Source organism: Sesamum indicum, linkage group LG2 (genome assembly GCF_000512975.1).
Source record: "Sesamum indicum cultivar Zhongzhi No. 13 linkage group LG2, S_indicum_v1.0, whole genome shotgun sequence".
Taxonomy (NCBI): Eukaryota; Viridiplantae; Streptophyta; class Magnoliopsida; order Lamiales; family Pedaliaceae; genus Sesamum; species Sesamum indicum.
The window spans coordinates 18,022,582-18,035,338 of NC_026146.1; the positions used below are offsets into that span (position 1 = coordinate 18,022,582).

The 12,757-nt window shown below is 37.1% G+C and overlaps 3 protein-coding genes across 7 annotated transcripts in view; all 3 read right to left on the minus strand.

The window, feature by feature from the left end:
• On the minus strand, nucleotides 303-3,398 carry LOC105156654 (sufE-like protein 2, chloroplastic). Of its 4 annotated transcripts, none has more exons than XR_002286561.1 (3): nucleotides 2,188-3,398; nucleotides 782-903; nucleotides 303-676 (listed from the first exon to the last, which is right to left on the minus strand). XR_002286561.1 is itself a non-coding variant. In XM_020691745.1 (3 exons), the coding sequence occupies exons 1-3, from the start codon at nucleotides 3,091-3,093 to the stop codon at nucleotides 659-661; spliced, it is 984 nt and encodes a 327-aa protein (XP_020547404.1). In that variant the 5' UTR covers nucleotides 3,094-3,398; the 3' UTR covers nucleotides 303-658. The 4 variants fall into 4 exon arrangements, 2 of the variants coding, with proteins under 2 accessions (XP_020547404.1, XP_020547405.1); XM_020691745.1 differs by having other exon boundaries at nucleotides 782-841; XM_020691746.1 differs by having other exon boundaries at nucleotides 782-845; nucleotides 2,188-3,397.
• Nucleotides 4,298-9,729, minus strand: LOC105156781 (uncharacterized protein At1g04910). Its single transcript, XM_020691801.1, has 11 exons — nucleotides 9,196-9,729; nucleotides 8,425-8,475; nucleotides 8,264-8,354; nucleotides 7,786-7,862; nucleotides 7,385-7,473; nucleotides 6,814-6,933; nucleotides 6,194-6,310; nucleotides 5,916-6,059; nucleotides 5,664-5,787; nucleotides 5,379-5,570; nucleotides 4,298-5,143 (listed from the first exon to the last, which is right to left on the minus strand). The coding sequence occupies exons 1-11, from the start codon at nucleotides 9,325-9,327 to the stop codon at nucleotides 4,784-4,786; spliced, it is 1,497 nt and encodes a 498-aa protein (XP_020547460.1). The 5' UTR covers nucleotides 9,328-9,729; the 3' UTR covers nucleotides 4,298-4,783.
• Nucleotides 10,249-12,757, minus strand: part of LOC105156655 (protein-tyrosine-phosphatase MKP1) — a gene marked incomplete in the record, with an annotated part of 5,358 nt that continues 2,849 nt past the window's right edge. For both annotated transcript variants that reach the window (XM_020691805.1, XM_011072857.2), the window contains 2 exon segments: nucleotides 10,249-10,771; nucleotides 12,132-12,752. In XM_020691805.1, coding sequence (XP_020547464.1) covers nucleotides 12,659-12,752 — 94 coding nt within the window.

Consider the following 12,757-nt stretch of genomic DNA (forward strand, 5'->3'; position numbering starts at 1 on the left):
TCTTTTTTTACGTTTAAGCAATCATATTTTAGATTGTTTTGTAGGTATAGGTGTGGGTATGGAGTTGTGAAACCCCGCCATCAAGTTTTTAGAATCTGATTCCTCAACTTAAAGATTTGCTTTGTAGTTTTCCAGCACTAGAGTTTGTGTTTTAGATATCCATCTTCTTCAAAGACTCATTACATATTCCTTTAGGTTCAGATTGACAACATACAGAAAAACTCATTTCTTTGATTATTACACAGAAATACCTTAAAGATCAAATGCAACAAATGAAGTTATTATTTATGAACAACAACTAATTCTATCGACAGTATGATGGAGGGTTATCATTACATTATTATAAGCAATGCCATTTGCCAGCAAATTTTCACTTTCAGCAGCACTACAGTTACCAGTAAAGCAAAGCTAAGACGTATTGTTCACAAAGAAAGGCGAAAATTTTCCTCAACTTTTCAATATCGATTATCTGAAGTTTCAGTCAGTCCACGTAAAATGTTAAAGACTAAAAATTGGTTGGCTAAATTGTTACAGAACCGACCTATGATCATTGCAGCAATTCGCGATATAATTGGCAACTATTATGCCTCAGATACACCGTTTACATTTCACATGTCACTTGTACACTGTGTGGAGAGACCTAAAAGACGTTTTAGAGTCAAAAGGTGTGATGTACCTGACAAGAAGCAAGACGATACCACTGATCAGAAATAATAGGAGAATTTTTGTTGATCCATAGATAAGAAAGTATGGGGAACTAAAGCAAGAACAATTATACTACCTTTCCTGATGATCCAGTATCAGAGCATTGATTAGTAGTTTCTATTACAAGTTTTCTTCTCTGGCTTCATTTCCATGTACACAGATCCAAGGAAGGCGTTATAACAGCAGGTGTTCGGACAACTTTCACAAATGTAGGAAGTGATGAAATAACTTGCCAAAATCATTTGACATAACTTGTGTGCTGAGTCATAAGCTAGATAATCAGAATTTAGAAAAAAAAAAGAAAAGCAAGTTGGCAGATACACGGAGCTTAGTAGCATAAAGCAACTTCAAGATTCACATATTCATCATCTAGTCTGCAACAATTCTAATATTTTAAAGTTGGCTAAGGGTAAATCAGATCATCTTTCTGAGGCCAACCAGATTAGAGCTCGAAGTAGAGATTCTGTACCACCAAATACAATTCAAGGAAAGTAAAAAGAATTCAATCTAGCTTTCACCATTGAACCGGCTACGGTCAGTGGAGGGAACTGTAACGTTTGCTTTCCTGTGTCCCTTATTGGGATCCTAAACTCCATTATCAATAGGTAAAGTGCTAATACTTTTATTCTTCATTTGCTCAAGCAATTGTTTAAACTTTTATTCTAACTATCCCAACATCAACAAGATGATGCTTAATCCAAACTTCGCGCTGGATACATGACTTAAAATCTTGCAAAGAAATTTAAAGCCATCTATGCAGCCACTCAATTATTTGTCAACAATATATGTATAAGTAGCTTGCCACCAACAATTAATTGCTTGTATACGTCACAGTGGGCCAGTTTACCTTTCTGCTGTTACTTCATATGGTGCTATCGAAATTCAAAGAAGAACCACACTACTATACGAGATGATCACGTCCCGACAAATTACTTAAGTGAATCCAGCGAAATTATATATGTAAGGTTAGATTAAACTGAAATGCTAATTAATGGCTCAGCTTCAAACTACACAAAAGTAGGTAAGTTATTAAATAAAAAACCTCTTATCCACCAACTGCTGAGGTAAATATCTTCAAAGTCATTCACTTCTAGAAAGCAGCATATGGGACCTTATTCTAATAAATATACAATGATCTTTTCGAGCTCCCCAACATCACCAAGCAAGTTGCATAATTAACTTATTAACCACTTGTTGGCTTATTTGCTTCCCCGCATTCTAGGGATCAAGATTAACATGAAGGCAAACAAGATATTGCACCAAATGGGGACTAAGGACCACAATTGTATTTACTTGTTTATATGGGAAATATTATCATTTCTCCCTGTAGAATCAAAGAATCCAGTGGTATATACTTCATATTTTTTCACAGGCAAATTGAAGTTAACTAAAAGAAGAAGAAGAAAACAAGAAAATTACCAGCCAAAATAATCAAAAGAATCAAAGAGGAAGCAATTATAAGTTGCACGGAGGATTTCAAACCTGATTTTCCTTGCAACTTGCAATTACAGCAGCTAAGGAAGAAAAAGCTTCCAAAGACTGATGTTTTCTTCTGCTCCTCTCCTCAACCAAATCCTTAGTCCTCCTCTGCATACTAATCAACACATTATGCCAAGTATTCACCCTGGAGTTACCCCTACTCGGCAACCCCACATTCATTTCCACCAAATCGTCAATCTTCACACTCAAGACCTCCTCGGCTTCGGCCCCATCCAGTAACCAAACCAAGCAAGAAGAGAACCCTTTTGTGATCTCTGAATCACTGTCCACTCTGAATCTCATCGCCCCATTTCCATCCATCTTCACCTCCAGCCAAACCTGGGCCGTACAACCAAAGACTCGATTTTCTTGAGTTCTCAAAGATTCATCAAATGGAGGAAGAAGAGCGGCGTAGTGCAGCAATCTTTTCACTCTGTCAATTGGCTCGGGCAATGATTTGAATTCAAAATCTAAGTTCTGCACCTTCTCTGAAACGCTTGGGATTTGAGCCACAGGGTGTTGGTTTATTGTTAAGCAAGAAAGTGAAAATCTTTGCCGGAATGGTTTGCTTGATGTGGGATCAAAGACACGCCTTAAAAATGGCGGGTTTGGGGAAGAACTTGGCGGGATGTGTGAAGGGTATTTGGATTCAATACAATTGACTGGTTTCGTAAACAAGAATGACGAAGACGGAGAAAGGGGCGATCCTGGAAGTGAAGAGGCCATCTTTGTCTGGTTTTTGAAGAAGTAGAGAGACTGACAGTTGGGTGGCGCGGAAGTTGGTTGTTGCAGTGTTTGTGAGTGAGAGAGAAATAGGCAAAAGTGAGTGATCCTTGAACTGCGGACCTCTGTCACTCGGAGACTAGTGCGAAGAGGGAGGAAGACGACTTTTATAGGGGCACATTTCATCCCACCAAACGAGGCGCCAAATTACAAATTAATGCAGTATATACGGTTTCCTTAACCAAGAATAAGGCTATATGATTTGTGTAGTAATACACGTATATTAATTTATACCCATCATATAATACGTGTCTGTCTATGGATGCATAATTAAGGCTTACAATTATGGTAACTATAAAATTGTTCGTATCATATCTTCTATCACAATTCGTATTCATGTTAGTGTCTTATCGATATATACTTGGCACGTAATTTTAAAAAAAAAATAAATTGAATTAAATTTAAAATTAAAATAAACGTCATGCACACCTTAGTGGGACAATAATATACAACAAGAAAATGCAATAAAAGACTCTTCACCTTTTTATTTAGGGAGATGATGGCATTTATCATATGATGATATCAAGGTCAGCGTTTCATTAAATGCATGTTGAATTTTGAGATTGCTCATAGAATGTTGTATGTATGTGTATATGTATATGCAATATTTGGCATTTCAGTTTTTCTCAGGTTGCTTTAGATTTTGACAAGAGAAGTGTTCTTTTTCTTCAAGTCTTGGCTAACATAAAAGTTGAATCAAATAAAATTAACTAAAACCAAGTAAATTGTTCATGAATGCCGTGCACACAACATAAATTTCTAACCTTTACAACACACCATCTCAGTTGAAAGTTACTGCATTTGACTATAGGCGTTGGTGTCATGACTTGCTTCCCCAACAATAAAAGCGGACCGACCTGTCGACTTAGGTTTAGAAGGAAAGATTTGTAATTCTTGAGTGAAAGTCTATACTTCACATAGTACATGTCAATAAATGACTAATTCATCAATAGAAAAATCGTGCAAGAAAAGGATGTTCATGTGGACTAAGACAACATGAAAATGAAGGATATTTCTTCCTTGTGAAAACAAAGGCACATTTAGATTGAATTTAGCCGTGATTAATTTTTATCAAGGTATAGATTTCTAATTATGGCACGCCCTAGAATAAAACAATAAGGGTTAAATATCGTGTTACAAATGATAATTGTCAATAATCATAATGCTTCTTGGCTTTTGGAAGATTCACTTTGCTGTAGACTGTAGTACAACATTTGACTCACTGCACACTCAAAATATAACGTTTCAAAAAAGAAATCATCCAGTGCACTTGCTTGCTAAGTACAGATTTGTTCCATTTCAAGCAATAGAGACATGGAACAGTGTGGTCTGTGCAAATATTGCAGGGACAACCCCACGAATTTTCCGTGCTTTTCATGTTTCGCGTCCCAATAAAGGAGCTGTTGGCATATATATGCATGCAAATTCACGCAAAACTTGCATTTCAGACATCCGATCACGATTTACATAATAAAATGATAATTGAATTGAATCAGCATTCCAGTACAAGTATGCAGTCCATTTGCGCCCCTCTGATGGAAGATCCTATTTCTCATCCAAATAAGGTCTTCAAGTCCCAGGAAAAGTAATTTGCATTCATAGACTTAATTATCCATATCTTCCCAGGCGTATAACTACATTTGTGTTCATAGACTTGTCATCCATATTTTCTCAGGCTCCGACATCCTAAAACCGTGATCACCTGCATCGAGTAGCTTTCCTGGCAAAACTAACTCCAAAATTTTCAAATTCACTTGGGCACGGTAGCTTCTGACATCACCTATGGTCTGTGCTACACTACCAGAACCATTCACAATCAGGTTCTGCACATGCATGGTGTCAAGGGGTTCTCCCATATGTCATAGTTGGGGAAAGTTTCTTCTGGTAAACCGGTTCGTGTCTGGTGGGTTACAATGACATCCTCCACAAATGTGGCCCAGCCCATGTAGGGGTCCCCTAAAGATTTGGACATCAGACCCTTGTCTGGTTTTATGGATTTTAGGTGGTGGCCCAGGTACCTCCGATTTCCAATTATTAGTTTAGCAAAGTTCCCTCCGTGTGTCATTACAAAGACATCAGACTTCAAGCAGACCAAGAAGTCTAGAGCCGCTAAGCTTGTCACGTGCTTTCTGAATCCATCCAACTCCAACTTGGTCGCTAATTCCTCCTTCGTGACCTGTAACAAATCCATAATGAAACTATCTTTGTAACATCTAAGAATCAATAGTTCACAGCAATAATAGTCTTTTTCACTGAAATCAGAGATTTTTTAATATTTTCCTGCTTCAGATGGTTAATGGAAATATTTCAAATGTTTGATATGAGGGAGAATTAAATAGAAAGAGAATTAAAATCATGCTTTAGAGGAAGTGCCTCAGTAAAAACGAGCAAAATTGAGCAATTAAACTCACAAGATTGGGGAACATGTTCCTGAGCGGTGCCATGCGATTCTGTCCACCGTAAACCTGCCCAGAAGCAACATATATTTGAGTTTCTTTGGGATAGCCCATGGCACGAAGCATCACTGCTACCTCCCCCGGTTCAAGAGGGCAGCGCCCTTCCTTCCGCTTTTGAAGAGCCAGGGCCCAAAGATGAGAACCATCCTGCAAAAAAGAGCCCAAGAAAGAGAATAATCATATAATTCTTATATTTATTTTGATCTGACAGGAAAACCTCAACCTGAAAAGAAACAATACCTTGAAGCGTCGGGGCCATTCTTTTAGTCTGTACAAAGCCATTAGTGCTTTCTCCATCCTAGTTCCCACAAAATCACAGAAAGAAAGGCCCACCATACCTTTCTCAAACCTTAGATGAAGTGCCCTGACATACACAAAGAATATATGAGAAAGATTTGAAGATCTTCAACTAAAAGGAAAAGGAACTAACGGTGATAACTCAAGAATGATCAAGTTCAGGAGAACTTAACCAAGACAACCCATCTCACTTACATGAAAGGATTTGAACTGCCAGTTCGGTTTCTCATTCTAGAGACAAGTAAATCAGCCATATTCTCAATTTCAGGAAGAAACTTCAAAGCATGATAGTTCACTCTGCACCTTAGCCTGTTGATTTCTTGAGGGACATTGTCATATCTTATGAAGAAAAAATACAGAAAGAGTTATTACTTAAAATTTCATTGGTATGTCTAGGAAGGTTCAAGATTGGGGTATATCGTTATGCATGAGAAAAATGAAAGAGATCATATGGAGTGAAACTGACGACTCACCCCAGACGATCAACAAAAGGCTTCAACGCCATTATCCTCTTTTCCTTGATACGAGGTAAAACATTGTCAATGTAGAACTGTGCAGGAGCATACTTTGGGATGTTTTTAACTGTTCTTCTGTCATAGATGATATGCAATTATGACCAGATGCAATTACAATGTAATCCACATGCAGTAAAAGTCTGATTCTGTGAATAAATTGTATCTGAAACCCCAGACATCAAGATTGAACAAGTCCTTTAAACACCAAGGAATTTCTGCTTGTTGTTCACGATGCATATCAACCATAAAATCTTTGATGCAAGAAACAATCTAATTTATGTCATAAAAAGCTAATCCATGTAATTTATTTATTCAGAAAAATTCCTGAAAATTAGACGCATATAGAGAATAAAATTATTAACTCTCACTGTTAAAGCATATATCTTAACAAGTAAACGTCATACTAAATCCAAGAAGAGAAAAACCCAAGTAACAAGCTTTCTGGCATTTTATATACAAAAATTCTTACATGTTTGAAATGCAGAGAAATTTTCAAAATGTTTAGCAACTTATCCTAGGCAATTTTCCAGTCTACCATAGCTGGCTAATATAAGAGGAGAAACTATGAAGATACCAACCGTATACTAGTGAACAGCTCTGCTTTGTCAGTAAACCATTCTGGAATGTCTCTCACAATCCGCACATCATTTTTCAAGTAGTCAATAAAATGATCTACATCAAATATGTCTTCGAATTTCCTGCAGTCAACTTAGCATTACTAACACATTAGAGATTCCATGTATTCAATAAAATTAACCACATCAAGTTGCCTAAAATCCTAATAAGGTCTAAAGGCAAACCAGCCTCCTCAAGGCCCTCAACAGAGTTAAAAATGAAAAGAGGGTTAATTACTTTGAGTAGACAAAAGAAATGCAAATGATTTGCAACTGAAAGCAAAGCCATTTTCTTTCTGCATTAAATTTTAGTGTGTGAAAGTAGCAAGATAATTTGGATAGAGCATCTCTAGCCGGACACAAGAAACGATGCTAAAGTCAATATTAGCATTATATCCAACGTTGGTAACATATAAACAAAGTTCTCTTAGGTATTCTGACTATTATAACGTTGCTCCAAGCAATACAGATAATAGACATCACTGTGGGCAAAATAGAATACTATGCATAGTGCAACATAGCCAAGTCCACCTACGTCTGGTCTTTCCATATCTGGTCTTGCTTCAGGACAGGCAAGATAAGAGTAGCATTCATGATCTTGGCCACAGCGACGGCATTGCATATCTGCAGAGAAGCAGATAGATAATCAGACTCAAGTGAGCGAGTTACAGTTTTTAAAATCACTGAGAAATTCATAATTCATACAATTATATTCAAATGTAGAGGATAAATTCATGAAAACAGGCTAGGCAAGTCATAATAGCATGACTGCTATCGGAAGTAGGTAAAAAATCAAATGGTCAAAGTTGTCACTTCCCATAGGAAGCAACATATTAAAATTTGGTTTCAGAACCAGATAGCACAACCTTCATAATGCATGAATCAACTAAATGAGAAACATGAAATCAATTAAAAATTTTCAGAAGGAACACATACAGCAATTCTTTGCTGGTTAAGACCACCCTCAGCATGTATAAATATATAGCCATTCGTTTCATTCTCAGCTGGAAGATCTGCAAGGTGGCAAAGGAAGATGACTCATATACATATAAATTCTGACATAAGCTCATTGCGAAACTTAATCTAGAGAAAAGACATATGAGATTCTTAGAAAGAGACAAGTGTTAGTATTCTTGTTCATAGAATTCAGTTATCCTGCCAACAGAGTTGAGTCATCTCATGGAGTATCATATATTAAGATAATCTAGTCTCTTCTGCTTTTTCATTCCATTCTCTTCTCTTCATTTATAGTGAAGAAGCCTTTATAGATATATACTTTATTCAAAAGGGAAAAGAAAAAGAGGCCAATGAGAAAACAACTAATTTCGTTCCAGTTGTTCATTAAGCAGGAGGTAATTTCATCAAAATTTGGAAGTCAACATTCAAAAATATGCATCATCATAGATTTCGGTACCTGAAATTATGCCTTCACGTCGCTCAGCACAAGGCTTCCATGATGTAGTGGCTGAATAAGGATTCTCCCATAGTGATGGAGGCTCCTTTACCTACAGGGAAGAAATGCAATTAAAAGCATGATAACATGCGAGAAAAAAGCAGATAATCAATTGAGCTTACATGAGGGCAGTGAAGAGTTATGCCATCTTTCCTGCACAAATATGGAGCATTCTGCAAACAAAGTAGCGAGAAGAGCCAAAACAGGAATTATCAGAATTTGGAGTTTCAAGCATGGCATCAGGGGTATGATAGTTTCATAAGTCAAAAGTTAAATTCAATTAACCAAGATAGTCTTCTTCTGGAGAACCAAATCAAAAGCAAGAGAAAATCATGGGATGATGGACACTGCAGACAAGAATCCAAATTAACCAAGTACCTAGAAGCAGGCAGCAAGCCTTATTTTTATATGCATCAGTAGAAGTACTGAAGGTAACCATGCTGTTGGAAATTCGCAACAATCAGTTCAGAAGATTATTCTGCCAAAATTATTTAAATTAGGCGTCGGTTTATTTGTCCAATCCGCTCTAAGCTATATTCAGTTTTTTATGCCAGTAAAGCTCAGGGAACTTTCAACTCTGATCGATTCAACTCGCAAGTGACCGAATTTTGTAGTCCAAATATATACACCACGTATTACAAAATAACCGAAATTCCACCTGCGATACAACGCTTTATACTAACAAGGACCATGTTACATTGACCCATTTCGATCAACACAATGCGTCATGTTTTAACATCGAAGGAATAAACCCATCAAACCAAGCAATCAATATAAAACCCTAACGCTCAAAGAGAAGGCAACGAAAAATTGACGGCTTCAAAGAATTTTGAATCAAACGACCAGCACATGTTCACATAACTATTATACATACAAAGCGGGCACGGCCATACCAATCGTCTGACGACAGAAGTGACGGAAAACACGGCAGCAAAAACAACAGCGACGAGTATGACAAGGGAGATCTTAGATCTATGAGGGTGGGACCTATATAGATCGTCGTTGGGGAAAAGATAGTGTGGCATCAAGGGTTGGAAATATGAGCGGAAGGAGCGATCCCGGGAATAGCGATCCCGAACATTGTCATCGTCGTCGGTGGTGGCGGAGGTGTGGTACTCAGAGGACAATGGAGATGGGGCCGCAGCGGAGGCGGCTGGCGACGAAGAGGCACGGTTGCCGATGGAGCTCGAGTGGCGGAGCTCCGCCGTTGCTCGAGGGCTGTACGCCAGCTTGGCTTGGTGTTTGCTCCGCCCGTCGTGGGGTTGGTAAAGTGCGATGTGAGCAGTGGAAGTGTGCGTTTGTGTAAGAGAGAGAAAGCGGGGGTTGGGGCTTGAAGAATTTATCTATCTACCATTGGCGCTGCTGACACTCCATGTGACTACTGCCTCCCTACTTCAGATCAAATCCAATATATAAAATAATTGCATCTCATCTCAAACAACAACAACGCATTACAGTTTTTTATTTCAAATCTCGCATAAATTTGCACATTTCATTTCATACAATAAAAATGATTGTATTTTTTTATCACTTAACACATTTTATCATATAAACTAAAATATTATAGTATTTAGGACCAAATATGCTATGATGTTTGTGCTTTTTTTTTTTTATAAAATCAAATGTGCAAATAATGTTACAACTTCTTATAATGTATCGTAAATTGTAGAACTAAAAATACGACCCACTGTACAAAAGTTCAATTTTCTCTTTATTTATTTCTAGAAAAAAAAAAAAATTAGACACAGTTTATATACATTACATTAAATAGAATAGAAAATATAATAAAAAATAAAATAAAAGGTCGTAATTCACTTTATAACATTACAGTTCAATCCTCATTGCTGGATTTTGTTTAAAAACCTTAAAAAAGATGGAAATTCAGGCAAAATTTTATAAACCCTTTACGTATCAAATTCGAGCTGAAAATCATTTGGAGGAAACACAAACTGACCTGTTTGTAATTACATTCAGCAAACATTGGGACTGACTACATGCCAAAATTACCCTTGTTGTCTTGTACTTGTTACGTTTAAGAGATTAACAAGCCCTTGGGCCCAGAATATAAGCTGTTACACCTTAGGTGCTGATCAGTGATCAATGTCTTGACATAATCAGGTGAAGAATGGAGAATGGACGAGAGCGCTCAGCACACAACTTATTAAGACACCACAGGATTCTTGTAAACCCTTCCTTTTTTAACATACATCAACTTATTCCTGTACAGAGTCCTCAAGAATCGAAAATGGGATTTTGTTCCTTACATCTCACAAGCAGAACCCATGAACTTGTCCTGCTTTGGGTTTGGGATGCCAATCCAACTCACTAGAGGTGCAACCATTTGCTGTAAAAATCAAACATCCTGTCCAAATGTGTGCATCTCCGGTTGACTTGATTGCAATCCTTGTCTGCAGAGAGGCAAGCTAGATGTTGAGGCGCTTTACTGGTTCCTCACCTTCCTTCACTATCCTGGACAACATCATAAAAAACTCTCCAATGTGAGGATCAATTAAACCGTTCACTATAATAAATGAAGGAAAGAAGAGGCTGTTCGAAAAGATCAATATATAAAAATGGGTATCCTTGGAAGACAACATCTCCCATTAATTTTAGACTTCTGGGGCATTGGCCTTACTATTTGGGTGAGACCTCATGGAGTCTTTGAATTAAAGAGGTTCGAAGCACCTTCTTTTCTCATAAACAGAATAAGTTACCATGATTCAACTAATAAAAATGGTTCAAGAATCAATAGCCAAAGATGAAAAGTGCTTTAGCACATTTGTTTATGTATGAACTATGAAGAGAACAATTTGATATGGGCATGTGAAACAGCTACGGAAGCTATATGCTGTGACCTTACAGCTTTAACGAGATCACGAAATGGCTATTTGCCAGCACTTATCAGTTTTAGTAAGAAGGCCCACTTCTCGCAATCCAAATTGCAGTTGTTGATGATCGTTGCTCGTATTAAATATCAAGCTATCAAGAGATGTGGCAAAAATCCATACTCAGGTATATCGTCATTACCTATAATAAGGCATAATAACGCTTTCTTGTTTATGTCTGCATATTTTTATCTTTGAATATAATTTACTACCGTGAATTACAAATACAAACTATGATTTATGTATTTAGTTATTATATTTACAAGTAAATTGTAACATACTCACATCTTTTTTGTTGTATAATTATACATTCAAATAAAGGATTTACTTAACCAATATCCGATGCTTATATTTTACATGGATTTTAGACATACACATCTATGAAGCACCTCACACTAAGAAAGCATCATATAGACTTTCAGTTTACATCCCTGTAGTGGAACCCAATAATCATGGAGAATTAGGATTATGAATTCTAGACTTTCATTTTCTTATATTAAAAAATTCATAGAGAACTACAAAAATTTAATAGGCAACTACCATTCCCACCCAACAAAATGGGGATCCACTGTAATAAATTATCTGATTCCTATTGTGCCAAGTGCCCTCCATCCTTCTGCTGTCTATCATGATCAAACCACATTTTCAAATGCAAACACGGAGTTCAAATTTTGGTCTCTCACAATCTCTATATGTCATACATAACTACATACCTACTGTTTAACTTCTTATAGAAATCAGTATGAACTATAGCCTTTACTCTCCGTATAATTTCAATGAATTAATATTTATTTTAAAAATATCATTACCGCAGTTCAATTTCTAAAGATAAATTTATTCAAGGCCACACTTCAGTATACCAAAATAAGATAACAGACAGGCTTTTCCACTGTTAAATCAAGGGAAAATGAATCATGGTATAATATTGAAATGGCATTAAGTACCTTAATTTGACTGAAACCCTCCTCATGGAGAAGATTACGACCAATTGTCTCCACACGGGCATGATTATCTTCATAATTGCTATTATTCCTGATCAACTGAACATGACTTCCCTTTGATGACTCGTTACGCCCTATCCATACATATAAAGCATTAGCAATTTTTGTGCCAAAGCTCAATGCAGGAATAAGTATAATATACACGGATCTAGAAGCAAGGATGCCAAAATGCATGTCCATTTTATGAATGGAAGGCCACTTGTAGAATACTAGGTTAGATGCTTCTGCTACTTTATTAGTCATATCATCTGCTGTAAGATGAAATGTATCATACTTCTTTCCATCCCATAATCTGCTTAAAACTTCAGCTGCAGCTGCATGGCCATTTGCATCTGAAATTGGCTCTTCCCCATCCATCCCAAAGCAAACTTTACGATTGAATTTGTCACTTTCAACATCTATCGCATGATCTTCCAGGTATCTCATCAAGTTTTCTGAAATTTGAGATGCCTCATCAATGGAGGGAAAGATCATCCTAGGAGGACGACGACTCCCTCTGCACTCCACAAGGGAGCAAGAGATTTCTCCAGAGGTTGAACACAGACCCGCCTCTCTCGGAATATGACGGG

What these genes read in the sequence shown, in the direction of transcription:
- LOC105156654 (XM_020691745.1), bottom strand. Translation starts at nt 3,093, where the DNA reads ATGAAATGTGCCCCTATAAAAGTCGTCTTCCTCCCTCTTCGCACTAGT. An exon ending in CAAGTTGCAAGGAAAATCAG is followed by an intron (nt 842 to 2,187) that starts GTTTGAAATCCT and finishes AAATGAAGCCAG; the next exon opens with AGAAGAAAACTTGTAATAGA.
- LOC105156781 (XM_020691801.1), bottom strand. Translation starts at nt 9,327, where the DNA reads ATGCCACACTATCTTTTCCCCAACGACGATCTATATAGGTCCCACCCT. An exon ending in TTAACCAGCAAAGAATTGCT is followed by an intron (nt 7,474 to 7,785) that starts GTATGTGTTCCT and finishes GCTTCTCTGCAG; the next exon opens with ATATGCAATGCCGTCGCTGT. An exon ending in GGCAGTTCAAATCCTTTCAT is followed by an intron (nt 5,788 to 5,915) that starts GTAAGTGAGATG and finishes TGTGTATGTCAG; the next exon opens with GGCACTTCATCTAAGGTTTG.